The following is a 19,990-nucleotide window of genomic DNA, read 5'->3' as shown; positions in this document are numbered from 1 at the left end:
GGATGAAATGGCTCTCATGAAAACAAGAGTGGAGCAACCCCCTCCCCCAACCCACACCACCTACAACGCCAAAGCCAGGGCACAAGAGTCAGAGCAAGTTTGGGGCACCCATTAAGTCATTGGCAGCTCACCAGGGCTTGTTCCTGAGAGCAGCAAGATTTAAGAACCCCCCAAGAGGCTAAAGAACTCACAGGACTCTGAACACAGACCCTGAGCCCAGGCGCAGGTGAAAGGGCTGACACAGGCGCAGGCTAAGGCGTGGACTAAAGTGCGGATGAAGGGGCTGATTCTGAGTGCAGGAGTGGACCTTGAGTGGGGACCCAGAGCAGAGAGGTGCTTGACTATGGAAGCAGCTCTCTGCGACTGTTAAAGGAGCTTCAGGCAGAAGAACAAGCAAGGAGAACACCAGGAGGCTTGTCCCAGAACAACTAGACCTGAGATCTCAGGAGTCTAAAGAGCGCAGACAGATCCTGGGCGTGAGCATAAAGCTGAGAGGGCACTCAGCTTATAATGGCAAGCCAGAATCATCAGGAAAACCAGAAGAGAAAGATGAAGAAGAAAAAACCTTTAACACTCGACAACTTTTACAAAGAAAAAATCCAGACAACAGAGGAAACAACTGAGGAGAACACACAAGCAACCATATCCAAACCTTCCCAAAACAATGAAAACGGGTCACAAGGTCTTGAAGAGTTCAAATCTGAGATCATGTGAAAGATGGAAGAGATCTGGCAAGAAAATAACAGTTTAAAAGGCAGAATTTCACAATTGGAAAGTGAGGCAAGTAAATCAAAGACCAGAAATGACCAGATTGAAAAGGAAAACCAAGATTGTAGCCAAAAACCAGTCTCTAAAAGCGAGAATTGGGCAATTAGAAAAAGATGCCCCCAAATCAAAAGAATTAATAAGCAAATTGGAGACCAAAATCAAACAGCTGGAAAACAGGTCAGACCAAACTGAAAAGGAAAATCAAAAGCTTATAGCAGAAAACCAGTCTCTAAAGACAAGAATTGGGCAAGTAGATGCCAATGATCTATCAAGACACCAAGAACAAATAAAAAAGTCAAAAGACTGATAAAATAGAAGGAAACATGAAATATCTCAATGAGATATTTCTGAGGATCTGGCAGCCTCCACACTAAAAGAACGCAAGGCTTGGAATATGATATTCAGAAAGGCAAGAGAACTGGGTTTACAACCAAGGATCAGCTACACATCGAAACTGACTATATTCTTCCAGAGGAAAGTATGAGCATTCAACAAGATAGAAAATTTCCAAGCATTTGCACAGAAAAGACCAGGACTAAATGGAAAATTTGATATCCAACCACAAAAATTGAGAGAAACATGAAAAGGTAAATAAGAAACAGAGGGGAAAGAAAGAAAACTCATAATTTTTAAATTTACCTTTTGAAGGGCCTCAGTAAGATCTAATTACCTGTATTCCTATGTGGAGAAATGTTATGTATAATTCTCTATAGTGAACTCTATTCAATATTATAGTGATCAGAAGAATAATTCACAGGGAGAGGGTGGAATACTAAAGGGTCTAAGATGATATGGGGGGTGGGAAAGAAGGGGGTGAATAGTAGGGGACACCAAGAGAAACTTGAGTGAATAAGAAAAATAGGATATTCTATTACACACAAAGAGGGCATGGGTAGGGGAGGGGACAAATACTATTATAAGAAGGAGAGGAAGAGAGCATTAAGAGGTAATATTTAAACCTTACTCTCAGTGTAATCAACCCAGAGAGGCAAGAGTAGCTATACTATCCATTGGGATATAAAACTCTATCTAACTCTACTGACAAAATCAGAAGGGATAAACCAAGGGGAGCAGGGGAGTGGGAAGGTCAAAAAAGGGAGGGGAGAAGAATGGGGAGGGAATTCATTAGGCCTTTAAAAATAAAAATAGGGGAATAATAAAGGAGGGGGTAGAAAGGGAAATTAATCAAGGGAGGGGATAAGGGATAACGGCTTAAAGCAAACCACTGGTTTAAAAGGAAATAGTTTAAGAAGAAGGGGTAGGAAAAGGGGAGCGAATGTACAACTGATAATTATAACTCTGAATGTGAATGGGATGAATTCGCTCATAAAATGGAAGTAAATAGCAGAGTGGATTAGAAACCAAAATCCTACCATATGTTGTCTACAAGAAACATATATGAGGCGGGTAGACACACACAAGTTTAAGGTTAAGGGCTTGAGCAAAATCTTTTGGGCGTCAAATGAGAAAAAGAAGGCAGGAGTGGCCATTGTGATTTCTGACAAAGCCAAAGTAGATATAGATATTATTAAAAAAGACAGGGAAGGTCATTACATCCTGATTAAAGGCAGTATAAACAATGAGGAAATAACACTGCTCAATATGCATGCACCAAGTGGAATAGCATCCAAATTCATAAAGGAGAAACTGGCAGAGCTCAAGAAGGAAATAGATAGTAAAACCATAGTAGTGGGAGATCTAAATATTCCTCTTTCAGATCTAGATAAATCAAACCAAAAAATAAATAAGAAAAAGGTTAGAGAGGTGAATGAAGCCCTAGAAAAATTAGATTTAATTGATATGTGGAGAAAAATGAATAGGGACAAAAAGGAATACACCTTCTTTTCAGCTGCAAATGGTACATTCACAAAGATTGACCATGTAACAGAGCATAGAAACATTGCAAACAAATGCAAAAGAGCAGAAATAATAAATGTAACCTCAGATCATAATGCAATAAAAATAATAATTAGTAAGGGCACCTGGACAGGCAAATCAAAAACTAATTGGAAATTAAACAAGATGATTCTCCAAAACCAATTTGTCAAAGAAGATGTCATAGAAACAATCAACAATTTCATTGAAGAGAATGACAAAGATGAGACATCCTACCAAATTCTGTGGGATGCAGCCAAGTCAGTGCTCAGCGGGAAATTTATATCCTTTAGTGCATATATTAACAAATTAAGGAGGGCAGAGATTAATGAATTGGGCATGCAACTCAAAAAATTAGAAAGCAAGCAAATTAAAAATCCCCAGATGAAAACTAAATTAGAAATACTAAAAATCAAGGGAGAAATTAATAAAATTGAAAGTAAAAGAACTGTTGAATTAACAAATAAGACTAGAAGCTGGTATTTTGAAAAAACAGATAAAATAGACAAGGTACTGGTCAATCTAATAAAAAAAAGGAAAGAAGAAAATCAAATTGACAGTATCAAAGATGAAAAAGGAGACCTCACCTCTAATGAAGGGGAAATTAAGACAATCATTAAAAACTATTTCGCTCAGGGGGCAGCTGGATAGCTCAGTGGAGTGAGAGTCAGGCCTAGAGACAGGAGGTTCTAGGTTCAAACCCGGCCTCAGCCACTTCCCATCTGTGTGACCCTGGGCAAGTCACTTGACCCCCATTGCCCACCCTTACCAATCTTCCACCTATGAGACAATACACCGAAGTACCAAGGTTTAAAAAAAAAACTATTTCGCCCAACTATATGGCAATAAATATAACAATTTAGGAGATATGGATGAATATTTACAAAAATATAAATTGCCTAGATTAACAGTAGAAGGAATAGAATACCTAAATAATTCCATATCAGAAAAAGAAATTGAACAAGCTATCAAAGAACTCCCTAAGAAAAAATCGCCAGGGCCTGATGGATTCACAAGTGAATTCTATCAGACATTCAAAGAACAACTAATCCCAACACTATACAAATTATTTGATATGATAAGCAAAGAAGGAGTCCTACCAAATTCCTTTTATGACACAAATATGGTACTGATTCCAAAGCCAGGGAGACCAAAAACAGAGAAAGAAAACTACAGACCAATCTCCCTAATGAACATAGATGCAAAAATCTTAAATAGAATACTAGCAAAGAGACTCCAGCAAGTAATTAAGAAGATCATCCACCATGATCAGGTGGGATTTATACCAGGAATGCAAGGTTGGTTCAACATTAGGAAAACCATCCACATAATTGACCATATCAACAGTCTAATAAACAAAAATCACATGATCATCTCAATAGATGCTGAAAAAGCCTTTGACAAAATACAGCATCCATTCCTATTGAAAACACTGAAAAGTATAGGAATAGAAGGACCTTTCCTAAAAATAATAAACAGTATATACCTAAAACCATCAACAAACATCATATGCAATGGGGATAAATTAGAAGCCTTCTCAATAAAATCAGGAGTGAAACAAGGATGCCCATTATCACCTCTATTATTCAACATAGTACTAGAAACACTAGCAGTTGCAATTAGAGAAGAAAAAGAAATTGAAGGTATCAAAATAGGCAAGGAGGAGACTAAGCTATCACTCTTTGCAGATGATATGATGGTCTACTTAAAAAATCCTAGAGGATCAACTAAGAAGCTTGTAGAAATAATCAACAACTGCAAAACACTTTCCAAACAAATAAAACTGGATCTAAACAATTGGAAAGTTATTGATTATTCATGGGTAGGATGAGCTAACATGATAAAAATGACCATTCTACCCAAATTAATTTACCTATTTAGCGCCATAACTATCAAACTACCAAAAAACGTTTTCACTGAATTAGGAAAAACTATAACAAAGTTCATTTGGAATAACAAAAGATCAAGAATATCAAGGGAAATGATGAAAAAAAAAATGTGAAGGAAGAGGGCCTAGCAGTACCAGATATTAAACTATACTATAAAGCAGTGGCCATCAAAACGGTATGGTACTGGCTAAGAGATAGAAGGGAGGATCAGTGGAATAGACTTGGGGTAAATGACATCAGCAAGACAGTATATGATAAACCCAAAGAGCCCAATTTTTGGGACAAAAATCCACTATTTGACAAAAACTGTTGGGAAATTTGGAAAACAATATGGGAGAGATTAGGTTTAGATCAACATCTCACACCCTACACCAATATAAATTCAGAGTGGGTGAATGACTTGAATATAAAGAGGGAAACTATAAATAAGTTAAGCGAACACAGAATAGTATACTTGTCAGATCTCTGGGAAAGGAAAGATTTTAATATGAAGCAAGAGTTAGAGAAAATTACAAAATGTAAAATAAATTATTTTGATTATATAAAACTAAAAAGCTTTTGTACAAACCAAAACAATGTAGGCAAGATCAGAAGGGAAAACAACAAATTGGGAAAAAATCTTCATAAAAAAAACTTTGACAAGGGTATAATTATTCAAATATACAAGGAGTTAAATCAATTGTATAAAAAATCAAGCCATTCCCCAATTGATAAATGGGCAAGAGAAATGAATAGGCAATTTTCCGATAAAGAATTCAAAACTATCAATAAGCACATGAGAAAGTGTTCTAAATCTCTAATAATTAGAGAAATGCAAATCAAAAACTCTGAGGTATCACCTTACACCTAACAGAATGGCTAAAATGAAAGAAGGGGAGAGTAATGAATGTTGGAGGGGATGTGGCCAAATTGGAACATTAATGCATTGCTGGTGAAGTTGTGAACTGATCCAACCATTCTGGATGGCAATTTGGAACTATGCTCAAAGACCTATAAAAGAATGCCTGCCCTTTGATCCAGCCATACCATTATTGGGATTGTACCCCAAAGAGATCATAGATAAACAGACTTGCAAGAAATAATTTATAGCCAGGCTTTTTGTGGTGGCAAAAAACTGGAAAAGGAGGGCATGCCCTTCAATTGGGGAATGGCTGAACAAACTGTGGTATATGCGGGTGATGGAATACTATTGTGCTAAAAGGAATAATAAACTGGAGGAATCCCATGTGAACTGGAATGACCTCCAGGAATTGATGCAGAGTGAAAGGAGCAGAGCCAGAAGAACATTGTACACAGAGACCAATATACTGTGGTAAAATAGAATGTAATGGACTTCTGTATTAGCAATGCAATGATCCATAACGATTCTGAGGGATTTATGGTAAAGAACGCTACCCACATTCAGAGGAAGAACTGTAGGAGAGGAAAGATAGAATAAAATTAACTGCTTGAATACATGGGTTGATGAGGACATGATTGGGGATTGAAACTACCACACCAATGCAACTATCAACAATTTGGAAATAGGTCTTGAATAATGACACATGTTAAAACCAGTGGAAATGCATACCGGCCTGGGGAGGGGGGGAGGTCGGGGGTTGAAGGGGAAAGTAAGAGCATAAATCATGTAACCATGTTAACTTTTCTAAAATATAAATTTTAATAAATGCTTAAAAAAACTAAAATTGATAAAACCTGCTCTTATTTTGTCAAACTCCTAATTTAAAGTTCACATTTAATTGGTGAGTCAGATAGGAATTTGACCAATCCTTTTAATGTCCACATCATTTTCCTCACTTTTTATCGAAATTATCCCTAGGCCATGCTAGGTTAGAAGTTAGAAAACCGTTAAAATAGTACCATCTACTGGCAAAAAGTAGAACAGCAGGAAAAATTTAAAAACACATAGGTGACTGAATAATGTGCTGAAGATCATGGCCCACATTGTGAAAGAGCAGTTTCCTGCCTATCTCACACAGAGCACAATTTTAGATGGTCTTTGTTTATTACCATTTCTGTATGTAATTGTACTGATAGGATACCTTCAAGTTTACCAAATAGTTTACCCATTTCTCTCCAAGAAAAAACAACGGAAAGATAGCTTGATTGATCTCAAGGCTTAGAGAGAAAACCTTGAAAAATGTATCTCTCATCCTGCTCAGACCATCTCTCAATCTACCTTTCATTCCATCCAACCCAACTCTTACTGTTTCTATTACTACTCCTCATCCCTTCACCTACTCCATGGAAACTCAAACATAAAACCAAGAGGCAGAAACCAAAAATAAGTCAGTTACATGCCTATACCCCTTAAAAGAAGTACCCATTTTCATTCAATAAGAATGGAGATATAATTTCGCATAGGCACCATACACCCTTCACTGAAAAGATATGAAGAGATTCAAGCAAAATACTCCTTCTTTTGAAGATGATCCCATTGTGATTATTCAAAAGCTAGAGAGCATTTATCATACAACCCACACATTGATTCATATGGAAAATTAATCATCTCTCTCTTTAATCAGGCAAAGTTGAGAAGAGCAATTCATTGGTCCCAGGAAGACCCAAAATGAAACCGCAATAATGAACAAGATTTACACAAGATTATGCCAGGCTAGAGAGGCATTATTAACAGCAATGAGAACCTGCTCTGATGGGCCTGGTACATGGATGAAATTTCAAAATCTTAAGCAAAACAAAACAAAACAATGAAAACCCATACCAATTTATGGATAGACTTACTGAGCTTAGAGGTAGATATATAGACCTGGATCTTTCCAGAGAAAGAGATGTCAGAGAGATAAGATAGTTTGTAAAAAACTGTTATAAAGTAGTCAAAGATTATTTTAAGAACAACTGTCCAAACTGGGCTAATAATGGACCTTGAAGAATTGAGGAGAGTAGCAGTTTATGTATTTAATGGCCATGAAAAGAAAGATGAAGATAACAGTGAATTAGAGGAGGCACAAAAGTACTAATGGAAAAAATGAAAAAGAAAACACAAATCATGGAGTGGCCAGAGCCCCTTTGCCAGAATTCACAAATCAAACACCAATGTGCAAATTTTGTGGGAAAAGTGGTCATGTTGTAATAAACTGTTGAAACTGGGATCAGGTACTCAATAAAATAAAATTTAGGAATATAGTAATTTCAGAAATAATAATAGAAACGCATTTAGAAATATCAATCAAAATGATGCAAATGATAATTCACAAGAATATATCTGAAATGGGGTTCATCCATGCAATACTTAAGAGTGGAAATCCCCCTCAACAAGAACCTTACTGAAATGGCCAAAGAACTATATGATGGTCTGAGAGGGGAGAAAGGCTTCTGGAATCAGAGAATGAAAGCTCTGATTTCCCAGACAGTGATATCTTAACACCCGTTACCCCAGTCCATTCTGTCCCACATAGTAATGAACTCCATGTAATCCTGAAAGTTGGAAATACGTATTATGATTGTCTCTTAAGATACTGGTGCCTCCACATGGTGTTGATGATGAGTAAACATGATACTAACTGTGTAAATGGAATTAGCTCGAGCCCATTCATAGTCAAAAATCTACCCATCCTAGGCGTAGAAATTATGTAATCCTCACCTTCCTTAGTGGGGAGGGAAGATAAGTTACCCACACGTGACAATAAGTAACAAATCAAGAATAGGGGACTGCCCTTTGGGCAGTCCAAATCAATGTAGAGACTGCCATTTGTCCATTTGAAATAGAGGTGGACCCACAGGAAGTGACGAAGGAGACTGTCTCTTTAAGTATGTTACTGACTTCCTGTTGAGGCAGTTGCCATCTGGAACTCGGTGCTGAAGGATCTCCTGAGACAACAGAACGCTTACACTCTGTATTGTAACGTGGGTAAGTTAGGCTGACTTCCTTGGCCTAGCTGGGCCGCTTCCAAACTCTGCCTATCTGGCTGTTGGGCCTTATGGCTAATAGCTTCATTTATTTAGCCTTTTAACCTTCTCTCTCTGTCCAGGCCTTTGGCCTGGACTAGCCTCTCCCTTTCTCTTTATTCCTATACTTTACCTTCCTGATTGTAAATAAACTCCTCAACCAGATGCTGACTTGGGTCTGATTTAATTACGGAATCAACCTGAATTGTTGATTCCTGGCGGCCACACTTTAAATATATATCTATAAATACCTAAATTTTCCCTCTTACATAACTGTGATTCCATTGGCTCTCTAAATGTAGTAGGGGTGTCAGGAGCACCTCCGAAGTCCCAAAGCTTTCTTCTTGAATGGTATCTGTGGGACTCCTATCAGTAGAATATTCTTTCTTTGGAATGCCTAGCTCCCCTATAAATTTGTTAGGAGAGACCTTTTATGTAAACTTAGAGCCACAATAACATGCCCTCAAGATGACATTATGATGCTTGAATTGCCAGAGGAATCTTTAAATTTGCTCCTTATACTTCTCTCAAACAATCAAGAGGTGGACAAAACTCGCACCTTTGAAATACCAGCTGATATACCTGAATCTCTCTGGGCCACATCTTCTGATGTAGGTCTACTCAAATCAGCTATTACTATACAAACTAAAAGAAAAGGTGGCCCATCTCCTTCCATTCCTCAGTATCCCCTACCAAAAGAGGCAATTAAGGGAATTACCCTAGTAATAAATTCTTTAATTGAGCAAAAAGTAATAATTCCATGAAAATCTGAATATAATACACCCATCTTACCTGTTAAAAAGTCAAAGTTAGATTCAAATGGAAAACCTGTCTATATATTTGTACAAGATTTAAAGGCAATAAATAATCATGTCATCAAAAAACATCCTGTGGTTCCAAGCCCATCCACAATTATCTCCACTATTCCCAGCACAGCTACATATTTTAATGTAGTAGGTCTATGATTAGCTTTTTTTCCCCCCAATACCAATTCATGAAGACTTTAGAAATACATTTGCTTTCCCCTGGAAAGATTTCCATGGATATGATGTCAGCTGTCACAAGGATTTGTGGAAAGTCCTACATTGTTTTCAAAAATTTTAAGTCAGGATTTAGACAATATTAAATTTCAAAGTAGCTGTCTGATACAATATGTAAATGATTTGCTCTTGGCCTCACCAAATGCCACAGCATGCCAAGAAGATGGCAAACACCTTTTTTTAGAATTATATAAGAGAGACCACAAGATTTCAAAGGCAAAAGTTGAATGCTATCTCTGCAAAGTAGAGTATTTACACTCGATTTTAACTGCTGATAAGCCTGCTTCATTTCCCCTAAGTGCATCAAAGACATTCAGAAATTGAGCCCCCCCTCTACTAAAAAACAACTGAGGGCAATTTTAGGAAAAGGCTTTTGTAGACAAGGGATCCCTTGCTATGGGGAAATCACTAAACCCCTTAAAGAAGTAACAAAAAATTTAGTCATTGAAGCAGAACTCTTGTCAGCTCTTTCTGAGTTAAAACAGCCTATCATATCTGCCTCTTTACTAGGCATCCCAGATTATAAGAAAACATTCACTTTACATGTACACAAATGGAGAGAGGTAGCTTCAGGTCTTAACTCAAACTTTAGGACCTGTTCAATGTCCAGTTGCTTATTATTCGGCTCAGTTGGATCCAGTAGATTCAGGAAGAATATCATCTCTTAGAGGTGTAGCTGTCACAGCTTTAATAATGTCTAAATCCACTGATTTAGCATTCGGATGCCCATTAACAATAATGTGTCCTCATGAAGTCAAAGCATTGTTGTTAAGACATAGAACACAGGCATTTTCAGATCAAAAACTTGCAAGATATAAAGTAACCTTGTTAGGAGATGAAAATGTCACTTTATTTACTTATTTGTTTGTTTGTTTGTTTATTTATTTATTTGTTTGTTTGAGGCCCTTCACTTCTGTGTATTGGCTCCTAGGTGGAAGAGTGGCAAGGGTGGGCAATGGGGGTCAAGTGACTTGCCCAGGGTCACACAGCTGGGTAGTGTCTGAGGCCAGATTTGAACCTAGGACCTCTTGTCTCTAGGCCTGACTCTCAATCCACTGAGCTACCCAGCTGCCCCCGAAAATATCACTTTAAAACACTGCACAACACTTAACCCTGCCACCTTGCTTCTAGATTTACTAGTGTCAGGAGAACCAATACACAGTTGTGAATCTTAAGTGTCCATGGCTGAAAAACCTCAAGATAATCTCCTGGACACTCCTTTAGACAATGCTCTCCAACTACCTGAAGCCATGGCTGTTTTACATTGCTCTGCCCATAAAGGTGGAACTGACCCTATCTCAAGAGGAAATACCACCAGGCATATACTGCTGCAAAACTCCCTGCCTTAAAAGGGCCTGAATTAATTTTATCTTTGGCAAGTATTAACGACCCGGATTTATCCCTTTCTTACAATGAAAAGAAAGTGAAAAAAATAGAAACTAAAGTTCAAAGCAAAAAAAAAAAAAAATTAATGGAGTATAGGTGTCATTGGAAGGAAAACCCCTACTCCCTAGAAGTCTTTATCACTAAGTACATCAATCCGTTCATAAAAATGGTCATTTAGGAACCCAAGGTACTGTAGACTCTGTTAAAGAGTATGGATAGTCCCTGGTATAACTATCATAGCTTCTAAAATATGTGAAGCCTGCCCCACCTGTGAAGCATATAATCAAGACGTCTTTCTTGGAAAAGCTTTTGGTGGACGTCCTCTTGCTTATATACCTTTTGAACATCTACAAATTGATTTTATTACAATGGCAAAGTCTGGATATTATAAATTTTGTCTAGTCATGGTGGAAAAGCTGAACAGATGGCAGGAAGTGTTTCCTAGCGCTCGAGCTACAGTAGCTTTTGTTGCCTAGGTACTCTTAAAAGAAATTATATCTCACTTTGACCTGTGAGCACATATTGATTGAGACAGGGGAACACATTTTACTGATTTGGTTTTGTCTCAAATTTATTCTTGTTTGGGGATCACTCCAAAATTTCATGTACTGTATCATCTCAAGAGCTCAGGCCAAGTTCAAAGAATAAATAGAGATGATCTTAAGACTATGATTGGAAAATCATGCACTGAGACTCATTTCAAATGGCCTGAAGTTCTCCCTTTAGCTTTATTTTATCTTTGAAGCTGGACCACGGGAGATCTACACATCTCACCCTTTGAGATGCTTTTTGGACATTTACCTATACAGGCTAAGCCTTTCCTCTCCTCATACACATCATTACTATGGGGAGATACTTCTATCGCTTCCTATATACAGGATTTACAAATAAAATTACAGGAACTTCAAGAATCCACAGCTGTAGTACAAGCAGAACCTATAGACTTTTCCCTTCATGACTTAAACCCAGAAGACAAAGTATACATAAAGAACTTCCATCGCACTGGAGCAACTCAGCCTGTTAACTACTCCAATAGCTATTAAAATTGGAGAAAACTCTTGGATACATTGCTCACACGTAAAATGAGTTCTTCTGTCACAACTGATTGACTGTATCCTGTCACATGCATTGGAGATAAAAGTCCATAGACAACTGGACACTATTTTGACTGACACTGAACTGAATTTTTTAATATTTTCCAATAGAATGAGCTAATGAGTAGTTAGGAATTAGGCAATTTATTTCTCTACCTGTTTCCTTTATTTCCTTCCCTTTTATTATATTCTCACTAAAACTAAAATTGTGAAAATTTTTTGTCAAACTCCTAATTATTTAAACCTTACACAGGAGAACATTCATGAAATGAGAGTAATCTGCAAATGTCTGTAATGTAAAAACAAAATAAATCAAAACATTAAAAAAAGTTTTGGCATATAAATGGGATAATCTTCAGTTACCTAAAAATTTCATACATAAAGAACATTGAATTCTATTTTAATGAGATATTATGAATTAGTATTTTGTTTCATCTGTTTATTTCTGATTTCTTTTTATTTCTCTTTTTGGCAGCAAAAATATTATTTACCTTTAGCTGAACATTTCAATAGAATATGAAAGCATAATCTTTACTATAAGGTTTAGGCTTAAGAAAAAAATTAGACTACCTTATCAAAAACACTTCTTAAAATAATCTTGACTATTATCTTTCTAACACTCTGTATGGTTAAACAACATGCTTGTAAGAAATGCCATAGAGAAAAAAACACAAACTGCCCATGAAATAATTTTAAAGAGCATTTTCTCTGTAAGTTTTTGGTCTAAATTCTGATTCCATGGGCAAGAGAACTGAATTGAGACTAAAGGTTTGAGTCATTTCACTAGCTTACCTTTTCAGGTTGAGTGAAAAATTTGGTTGGGAGGACTGGGTCCTTTGGTGAATCTGCATTGCATAATGCACTTTTACTATTTATAACACAAAGAGCAACATCACATACTGTATAAAGTTTCTGTGGGGAAAAAACATATAGGAAGATTTTCAGGAGAGTATAAAATATACCAGTACCACCCCCATAAAAAGTTTATATTAAACTTAGGAAGTTACTAATTGAATATCTAATGTCTAAAACATTATTTCTATTGCTGCTTTAAGTATATTTTCTTTCTGAAATAGTCTCCTAACATGTTTAGCTTTCTTCTCCTAAATAATGATCACCATTAATGCAGCTTACAATTGATGGTTATAAGCCAATCAAAACACTTTACCTCAGTGATAGGCAAACTGCAGCCAGTGGGACAGATGCGGGCCCCCTGAAATGTTCTATTGGGCCTTGCGACATTATTCCTAATCTGACGAATACAATGAGTAGGATACAATACAATGAGACTTCAAAAGAGTTGCCTTAGAAACAGACTGACAGATGAGAATTTCCTTTCCTTTGGCCCCCTCTTTAAAAAGTTTGCCCATCACTGCTTTACCTGATTCCTCTATTTTCTTACTTAGGTTTAGGACCTTGTACTTATGAAATGGTATTCAGCCTGGTGTTCCCCCTGAACTAAGGAAAACACTTTGCATTACTTCACCATAGCACCAAAGACTCCTAGAATAGGTATACAGTGAGGAGCAAGAAAACCTACCTTCTAGCTTTCGTTTACATTTTCCAAATCACACTTATTAATAGGAAAAAAAAAAGGATTTGTAATGGCCATAGAAAAATAGAATGGTCCCACTTTGTAATATAATAAAGCACCCAACAGTTCCTACTTCATTAGTCTTAGGCTCATCAGGAGACTGGGCATCTCTGGTTAACTTGATATTTTCTGCCATCTTCTTCATAAAGGCATGGCTGTTATTCTCATTCTTTGTCATTAAAACTTCAAGCATGAACCACAGGCACCTTGAATAATTCACATATACACATGTATAAGATATAGGCTGACATGGGTAGATAAACACACATATGAATTTCAGAGGCACTGTGACTATGTAGTTTGTCCTTAATGGAAATATGATAAAAATTCCTATAGAGTAAATTCTAATTTTCCTCTTACCCTCTCTGTACTAATCAGAGAAAGTATTTCAGAAAATATCTCTGTTCCTTGAAGAGAAAAAATACATAAAAATTGTACTAATTTTAAAAAACTTGGAAGATAAGTTTCTGAACACGAGATTGCTTGGAATAATGGAACTTATATTTTCAACCACACTCACCCATTCTTCGAAACTTTTCCATGAAAGCAATCAACATTCTTTTAGTCCCCAGGTTTGCAATATTAATTAGTATTACCTTTAACTCTTCACACATACACATTCTCTTTCCATATATTGAATCACTTGTTAAATCCTGCCATTTCTATCTCCATCATTTCTCTCCAGTTTGCCCTTTTTCAACTCATATAGCTACTTCCATTTTAGTTCAGGCCCTCATCATCTCTAACTTACATGATTACAAGGGTCTCCTAAAAGCTCTCCTTAACATAGATTTCTCATCTTCTGTACAGTTGCCAAAATGATTTTTCTTAAATGCACATCTGATCACATCAGCTGCAATGACTTCTGCCCTCTAGGACAAGTGTAAACTCTTCTGTTTCCCTTTGCAAGATCTTCACAATCTGCTCCCAGCCCAATTGGATTAAATCCTCCCCCATACTCTTCAATCTCACTCAACTGGCCTCACTGTTCCCCACATGCTGTTTTTATTTTTGTGTGTTGGAATGAACTGTTCTCCAGTTTATTAATGATACTATTCTCACTTGTGCCTTGGAGAAATCCTCTCTTCAAGTTGTATCTCACACACAAATTGTTAAATGAAGCCTTTTCCCATGGAAATTACTTGACCTTTCCTTCTCAAATTACCTTTGCTAACTACTTTTGTATTAATTTGTATTCATTCTGCATATATTTATAGACATACTTGTCCTCTCCTTTAGAATGTGAAATCCTTTTGAGTAGGGATGTTTAATCCACAGTTATGTTATTTCTAAGACTATAGCACCTAGCAGAGTAGCAGGCTCTTAATAAATGCTTGATTATAATTTAAGTAAAAAAATAAAATAATAAAAGTTGAATATAGTTAAAATATCCCAATGATCATAATTTTCTGATGATCACAACATACTTTCCCATGGCAATGCTGCAATATCTAAAAATTTAGTAGCTTAAGCTTAGTTTTTAATAGCTTGAAATTTCTATAACAATGCCAAATTTTTATCCTGACATCTTAAATGTAGGAACAATTTACCCATCTTTTGAAATTTTATTAATGCCTTTTCAAATTAATTTAATTTAGAACACAAATGCAGTTTTCTTAAAGAATCTTCAAACAATAGCTAACATGAATTTGGTGATCAAAATGTTCAATTTGGCTAAAAACTGATTCCCCAAGGATGAAAGATTATGTGGTAAAATCCTAGCATGTGTTCAATAAATACTGACATGTAATTACATAATAACTACTAGCTGGTAAATGACACATCTGTATTGCTTATTTGTGCCTCACCTATTAAATATAAATTATAATCACTATTCTTATTTCTAATTCAAAAGCACCTCCTCTCCTTTGATCATTGTTGCCTATGTCTGGAATTCTCTTCTCTCTATATATCTATATCAAATGAATTCCTACCAGCTTTGCTGAAATATCATCTTGTCTAGCAAACCTTCTCCAATAACCCCTATCAAAAGAAGCATTAAAACCCTCATTTCTTTCCTCTAACCTTGCAGGGCACTTTGTTATTACTCTACTATCATGTAACAGCTTGATGTTCAATTATTTCTGTGTCCTTTATCCTTGTAGACTACACATTTCATAAAGGCAGGGACTGTCTAATTTTCAAATCTCCCCTAGCACCTAACCTGTCCTCACACAATACAGGAATTAATAATTTTATGTTGAGTATCTTCCCAAATAGTAGACTTAGAAGTCAAATATTTATTTAAGTGCTTATTTTGTGAAAAGGTACTATGCTACTTAGTGGAGATTTAAAAACAAAAAACAGCACATAATTCCCAAACTGGAAGTGCTTACGATCTGCTGATCAGAGGGGCAGACAGAGGTTCAATGGACAAGATAATCTAGCCATGGGTAAAGGAGGGCTTCATGAAAGGGATGACCATGAGAAGGGTTTCAGAAGGAAGACACACGGAGAGAGCACATCTGGAGGCTGAGGTGGGCAAGATGAATCACGATGAGTGTTTCAAGGCAAGGTGAGCTAGACTGAAGAGTCCTGTTGCCACATCAATTTGAAACTAAACAGGAATATCACTGAAAATGTTCAGCTTGGGCTAAGTGTCCATGTATACAGTTTAGATGAGCAGCGACAGCGTAAGCTAGCCTGGTAGTGGTGTGAATGAAGGTAAAAATATTGCAGGTGTATAATACTGCACTATCAGTAAGATTTCTTTGCATGTATAGATGAGTTTTGTTGATTTTCTTTAAAGGGGCAGCTGGGTAGCTCAGTGTATTGGGAGCCAGGCCTAGAGATGGGAGGTCCTGGGTTCAAATCTGGCCTCAGATACTTCCCAGCCATGTGATCCTGGGCAAGTCACTTGATCCCCAATGCCTACCCTTACCACTGTTCTGCCTTGGAGCCAATACACAGTATTGGCTCCAAGACAGAAAGTAAGGGTTTTATTAAAAAAAAAATTTCCTTTAAACTTAAAATATTGCCCAGTAATCTCTATTTTTATATCCCCAAGTGGCTAGCACAATTCTTTATACATAACTTGGCATGGGAAATGTTTGTGGAATGGAATTACTGACTCAGGGAAGATAGTGGAAATGTAATAGAAATGGCAATGTTAGAAGGGATGGCATGTTTAAAGGGTGCAGAGTATTCCTGGTAATATTTATGTCAAATATTTGTTGACTGTAAGAGTTTAAATATAGCATGAACTAGTCAGTACTAGACATTTCAGTTAGCAGTGACAGCAGATGGCAAAAACTTTACTGAAGTATCCAGTAATTTTATAAATTCACATGATATCTTTTTTCTCCAGCCCTCTGCTGTAGGGTAGACAAGGCTGCTTACAATGTCTCCATGAAAAGGAAGTTAAAACTCCAACACAAAATGAAAAAAAAAATTATGATAATAATAGCTAGCATGTATATAGCTCTTTAAAAACTTCAAAGTGCTTTATGTAAGTTCTCAATTGATCACCACCATAACCCTAATTTGCATAAAATTGGGAAATTATTTTAATTTTTTAAAAATAAGGAAGCTAGTTGGCAGAGAGTGACAACTACTTTCAATTAACCACTATTTTGAATAAAGTGATTAAACTTTTAAAGGTTTCAATACCCTAGGTAAATAAACAAAAGTACAAAAAGACTTTGGAAAAATAGCAAGGAACCCTTTGGAACCCTTGTCACACCTTTGTGAGGACAGATTGAAAAGCAAAACAAAACCTAGAATTCTTGAAGAGAATAACACTTACTCTTTGATATCACGAAGTTGATCAACATCTTGAGGTTTTGTAAAATCTGGGTCATGTGCCAGCAAGTGAATCATATATGGAACTACATATTCAGGCAGCAGGGATAATAGCTTTTCTAGAATGAAAATAATAAAACTATAAAAACTGTTTTTATATATTCTTCTTTCTTTGGAGTCCTAAGCATTTCATATTCATTTTCAAATTGGGTATGATAATATGTGAAGAGGTATATTATGGGAAGATATTATTTCCATCTTCTAGAGAAGGAAATGAATACCCTTTACCCATAGATTTTTTGAGGGTCAAAAAGTAGGTAAGTAGGAAAGCTATGGAAAAAGAGATGGGTCCTGTACTTCAAGCATTACCCATATTATTTATACAAAAAGAAAATGAATAAAGCTATGTAAGCACATACATATACACACACAGAGTGTTGTTTAAATTAAGATTTAGTAGCCAGAATTTCAGTTATTTCCAGGGAGGATTAAGTATAGTTTTAAAAATTAGGTCATATTTTGAGAAAATACTGAAGTACATTGTGAGATAAATTTCTCCTCTTAGATGCTGTCAAATTGATAAGACATATTTATATATTTCAGTCCTAAAGTACCAAAAAAAACCCAAATGTAAAATATGATAAAAGAGAATACAGTTTAATATTTTCAAAATGTTGAAAAAAAGCCTTAGGCATATGATAACTTCAGCGCCACTACTAACCAGTAGCCATGGGATTCTGTTTAATATATTCCCTTCGTATGCTGATGTTCTTTAGCAAACACTGTCGAGCATGGGCTCTCCTCTCTTTCACAGGATCTTTGGCACACAGTGCAAAGATTGCCATATACTCCAATGGGAGTAGTAACTTCACAAGTGCCTTATGCAGTTTTTGAGCGAATATCTGCCTCACTTGGTAGCACTCATCCTATAGCAGCAGAAAACCGAACCAAAACAAACAAAAAAATTACATATTAGAAAACAAACTAGGATGAAATACTAACTGTATGCTGAAAAAAAAATTCTCTTATAGTTAAAATGATCAATTATTATAAATTAGCTTTAAATAACTCATGTGCTTGCTTACTGAATGAAAAATATAATTTCTTATAGATGTATAATTTTCAGCTATTTGCAGAAATGTCTGATAAAGGATTCAGGTTTTGTAATACATTCCAACTCAGTTGTGTAATTTTATTTCTTAACACTAGTACTGCATTGTTACTTACATTAATAACAAGTGCACAGAGCTGGAACTGTTCTGGTGTAATAATTTCATGGTAACAAGGCTCCTGAGCAAGCTTCATTATGGCACTACCAGCAGCCAGTCGCAAACGAGACATATCAGATTTACTATAAATGAATAAAGAACAAAAAAAGAAATAAGAAAACTATCTTTTTTTTTAAAGCATTTCTCCTTGTGGAAAATGTCTATTGTAAAATAACTTGGGTGCTATTTATCCAATGATATTGCCACAAGATATTATGGGTTTGCTTTAGTTGATACTTGTTACCAACTTCATTTTATTTTTAAACCCTTACTGTGTATTGATTCCAAGGCAGAAGAGTGGTAAGGGCTCAGCATTGAGGGTTGAATGACTTGCCCAGGGTCACACATATAGGAAGTATCTGAGGCCAGAATTGAATCAAGGACTTCCCACTCAATCCACTGAGCTATATAGCTGCCCCCCAACTTCATTTCTAGTTATGTTGGCTTGGATATTCTGCTCTAACCAAGTACGTCTGTTTTAGATAAATACATTCAAAATGATAGATTTTTTAATATCCATTTTTTTGTCTTAATGAATGAACCCTTCTGCTAGAATAACATCTAACTTTGCAAAAAAAGGGATTACTTCCCAAAGTCTCCAATTTACCTTTTATATAACTATCTTCTCCTGTCTTTCAGCATTTTCTGTATCAATTCTTCATACATATTGATATATCAATAAACTGGGTTAAATGTTTATTTTTCATGGGCATGGGACAGTATGCCTTATTGTTACTATACTAGCCACATTTGTTGTATCTTTTACATGACATTGTTAGTTCCTCAATAGGAAGGAACGAATGCCTTATTCTATGGTACTCAATTTCTGCAGAAAATGGCAGATAAATAAATAGCAAAGAGCAGCACCATATGAGGTTTGATGTTTTCTACCTTTAAAATGTAAATGGATCAACAATCTTGCTGAGGTAATTATAAAAGCAGATTTCATCATAGCTATACTTTCTCATAGGGGACTTTTGCCAATGGCTTCCCATAATTATCTATAAAAGAGCCACCTGACTCACCCATTGGAAGTTTTGCCCTTGTCTTTTTATTATTACATGGTGGCCAGTGCAGTAGATAAATTTATCATATCTAGCTCTTAATACATACACGGCTCACTTCCATTTCATACATTTGTTAGAGAGTCTTCTTTTCAACTCTTTGAACACCTGCCATCACTATAATGATATACTTAGGTTGCAAATTATTTATTGATGATATCTACATTCTCTTTACATCTCAGTAATTTTGCTTCTTTAAATGATGTAGTGTTTAGGATTCTCAGCCATGGAGCATTAATGAGACAAGGCTGGAGATTTGCCATTAGCATCCCCACATGGAGAAGTTGGTATTATGGAATTTGCACCAATTTCTTACTAAAACCATACTTAAAACCCTGCCAGCATGGTATACCTTAAGAGCCTGT

The 19,990-nt window shown here is 36.1% G+C and overlaps 1 protein-coding gene across 1 annotated transcript in view; it reads right to left on the bottom strand.

The window, feature by feature from the left end:
• PDS5A (PDS5 cohesin associated factor A) overlaps positions 1-19,990 on the bottom strand; it is a 204,231-nt gene that overhangs the window by 17,772 nt on the left and 166,469 nt on the right. The window contains exons 23-27 of the mRNA XM_044680438.1: positions 18,521-18,644; positions 18,015-18,219; positions 17,298-17,412; positions 13,626-13,758; positions 12,751-12,870 (exon numbers count right to left, since the gene is read on the bottom strand). Coding sequence (XP_044536373.1) covers positions 12,751-12,870; positions 13,626-13,758; positions 17,298-17,412; positions 18,015-18,219; positions 18,521-18,644 — 697 coding nt within the window. The remainder of the gene's footprint in view (positions 1-12,750; positions 12,871-13,625; positions 13,759-17,297; positions 17,413-18,014; positions 18,220-18,520; positions 18,645-19,990) is intronic.

The sequence above is a fragment of the Gracilinanus agilis genome, chromosome 6 (assembly GCF_016433145.1).
Source record: "Gracilinanus agilis isolate LMUSP501 chromosome 6, AgileGrace, whole genome shotgun sequence".
In the NCBI taxonomy this organism is placed as follows: Eukaryota; Metazoa; Chordata; class Mammalia; order Didelphimorphia; family Didelphidae; genus Gracilinanus; species Gracilinanus agilis.
Note: the sequence above shows the minus strand (reverse complement) of the source record. Positions and strands in the feature narration are given on the sequence as shown.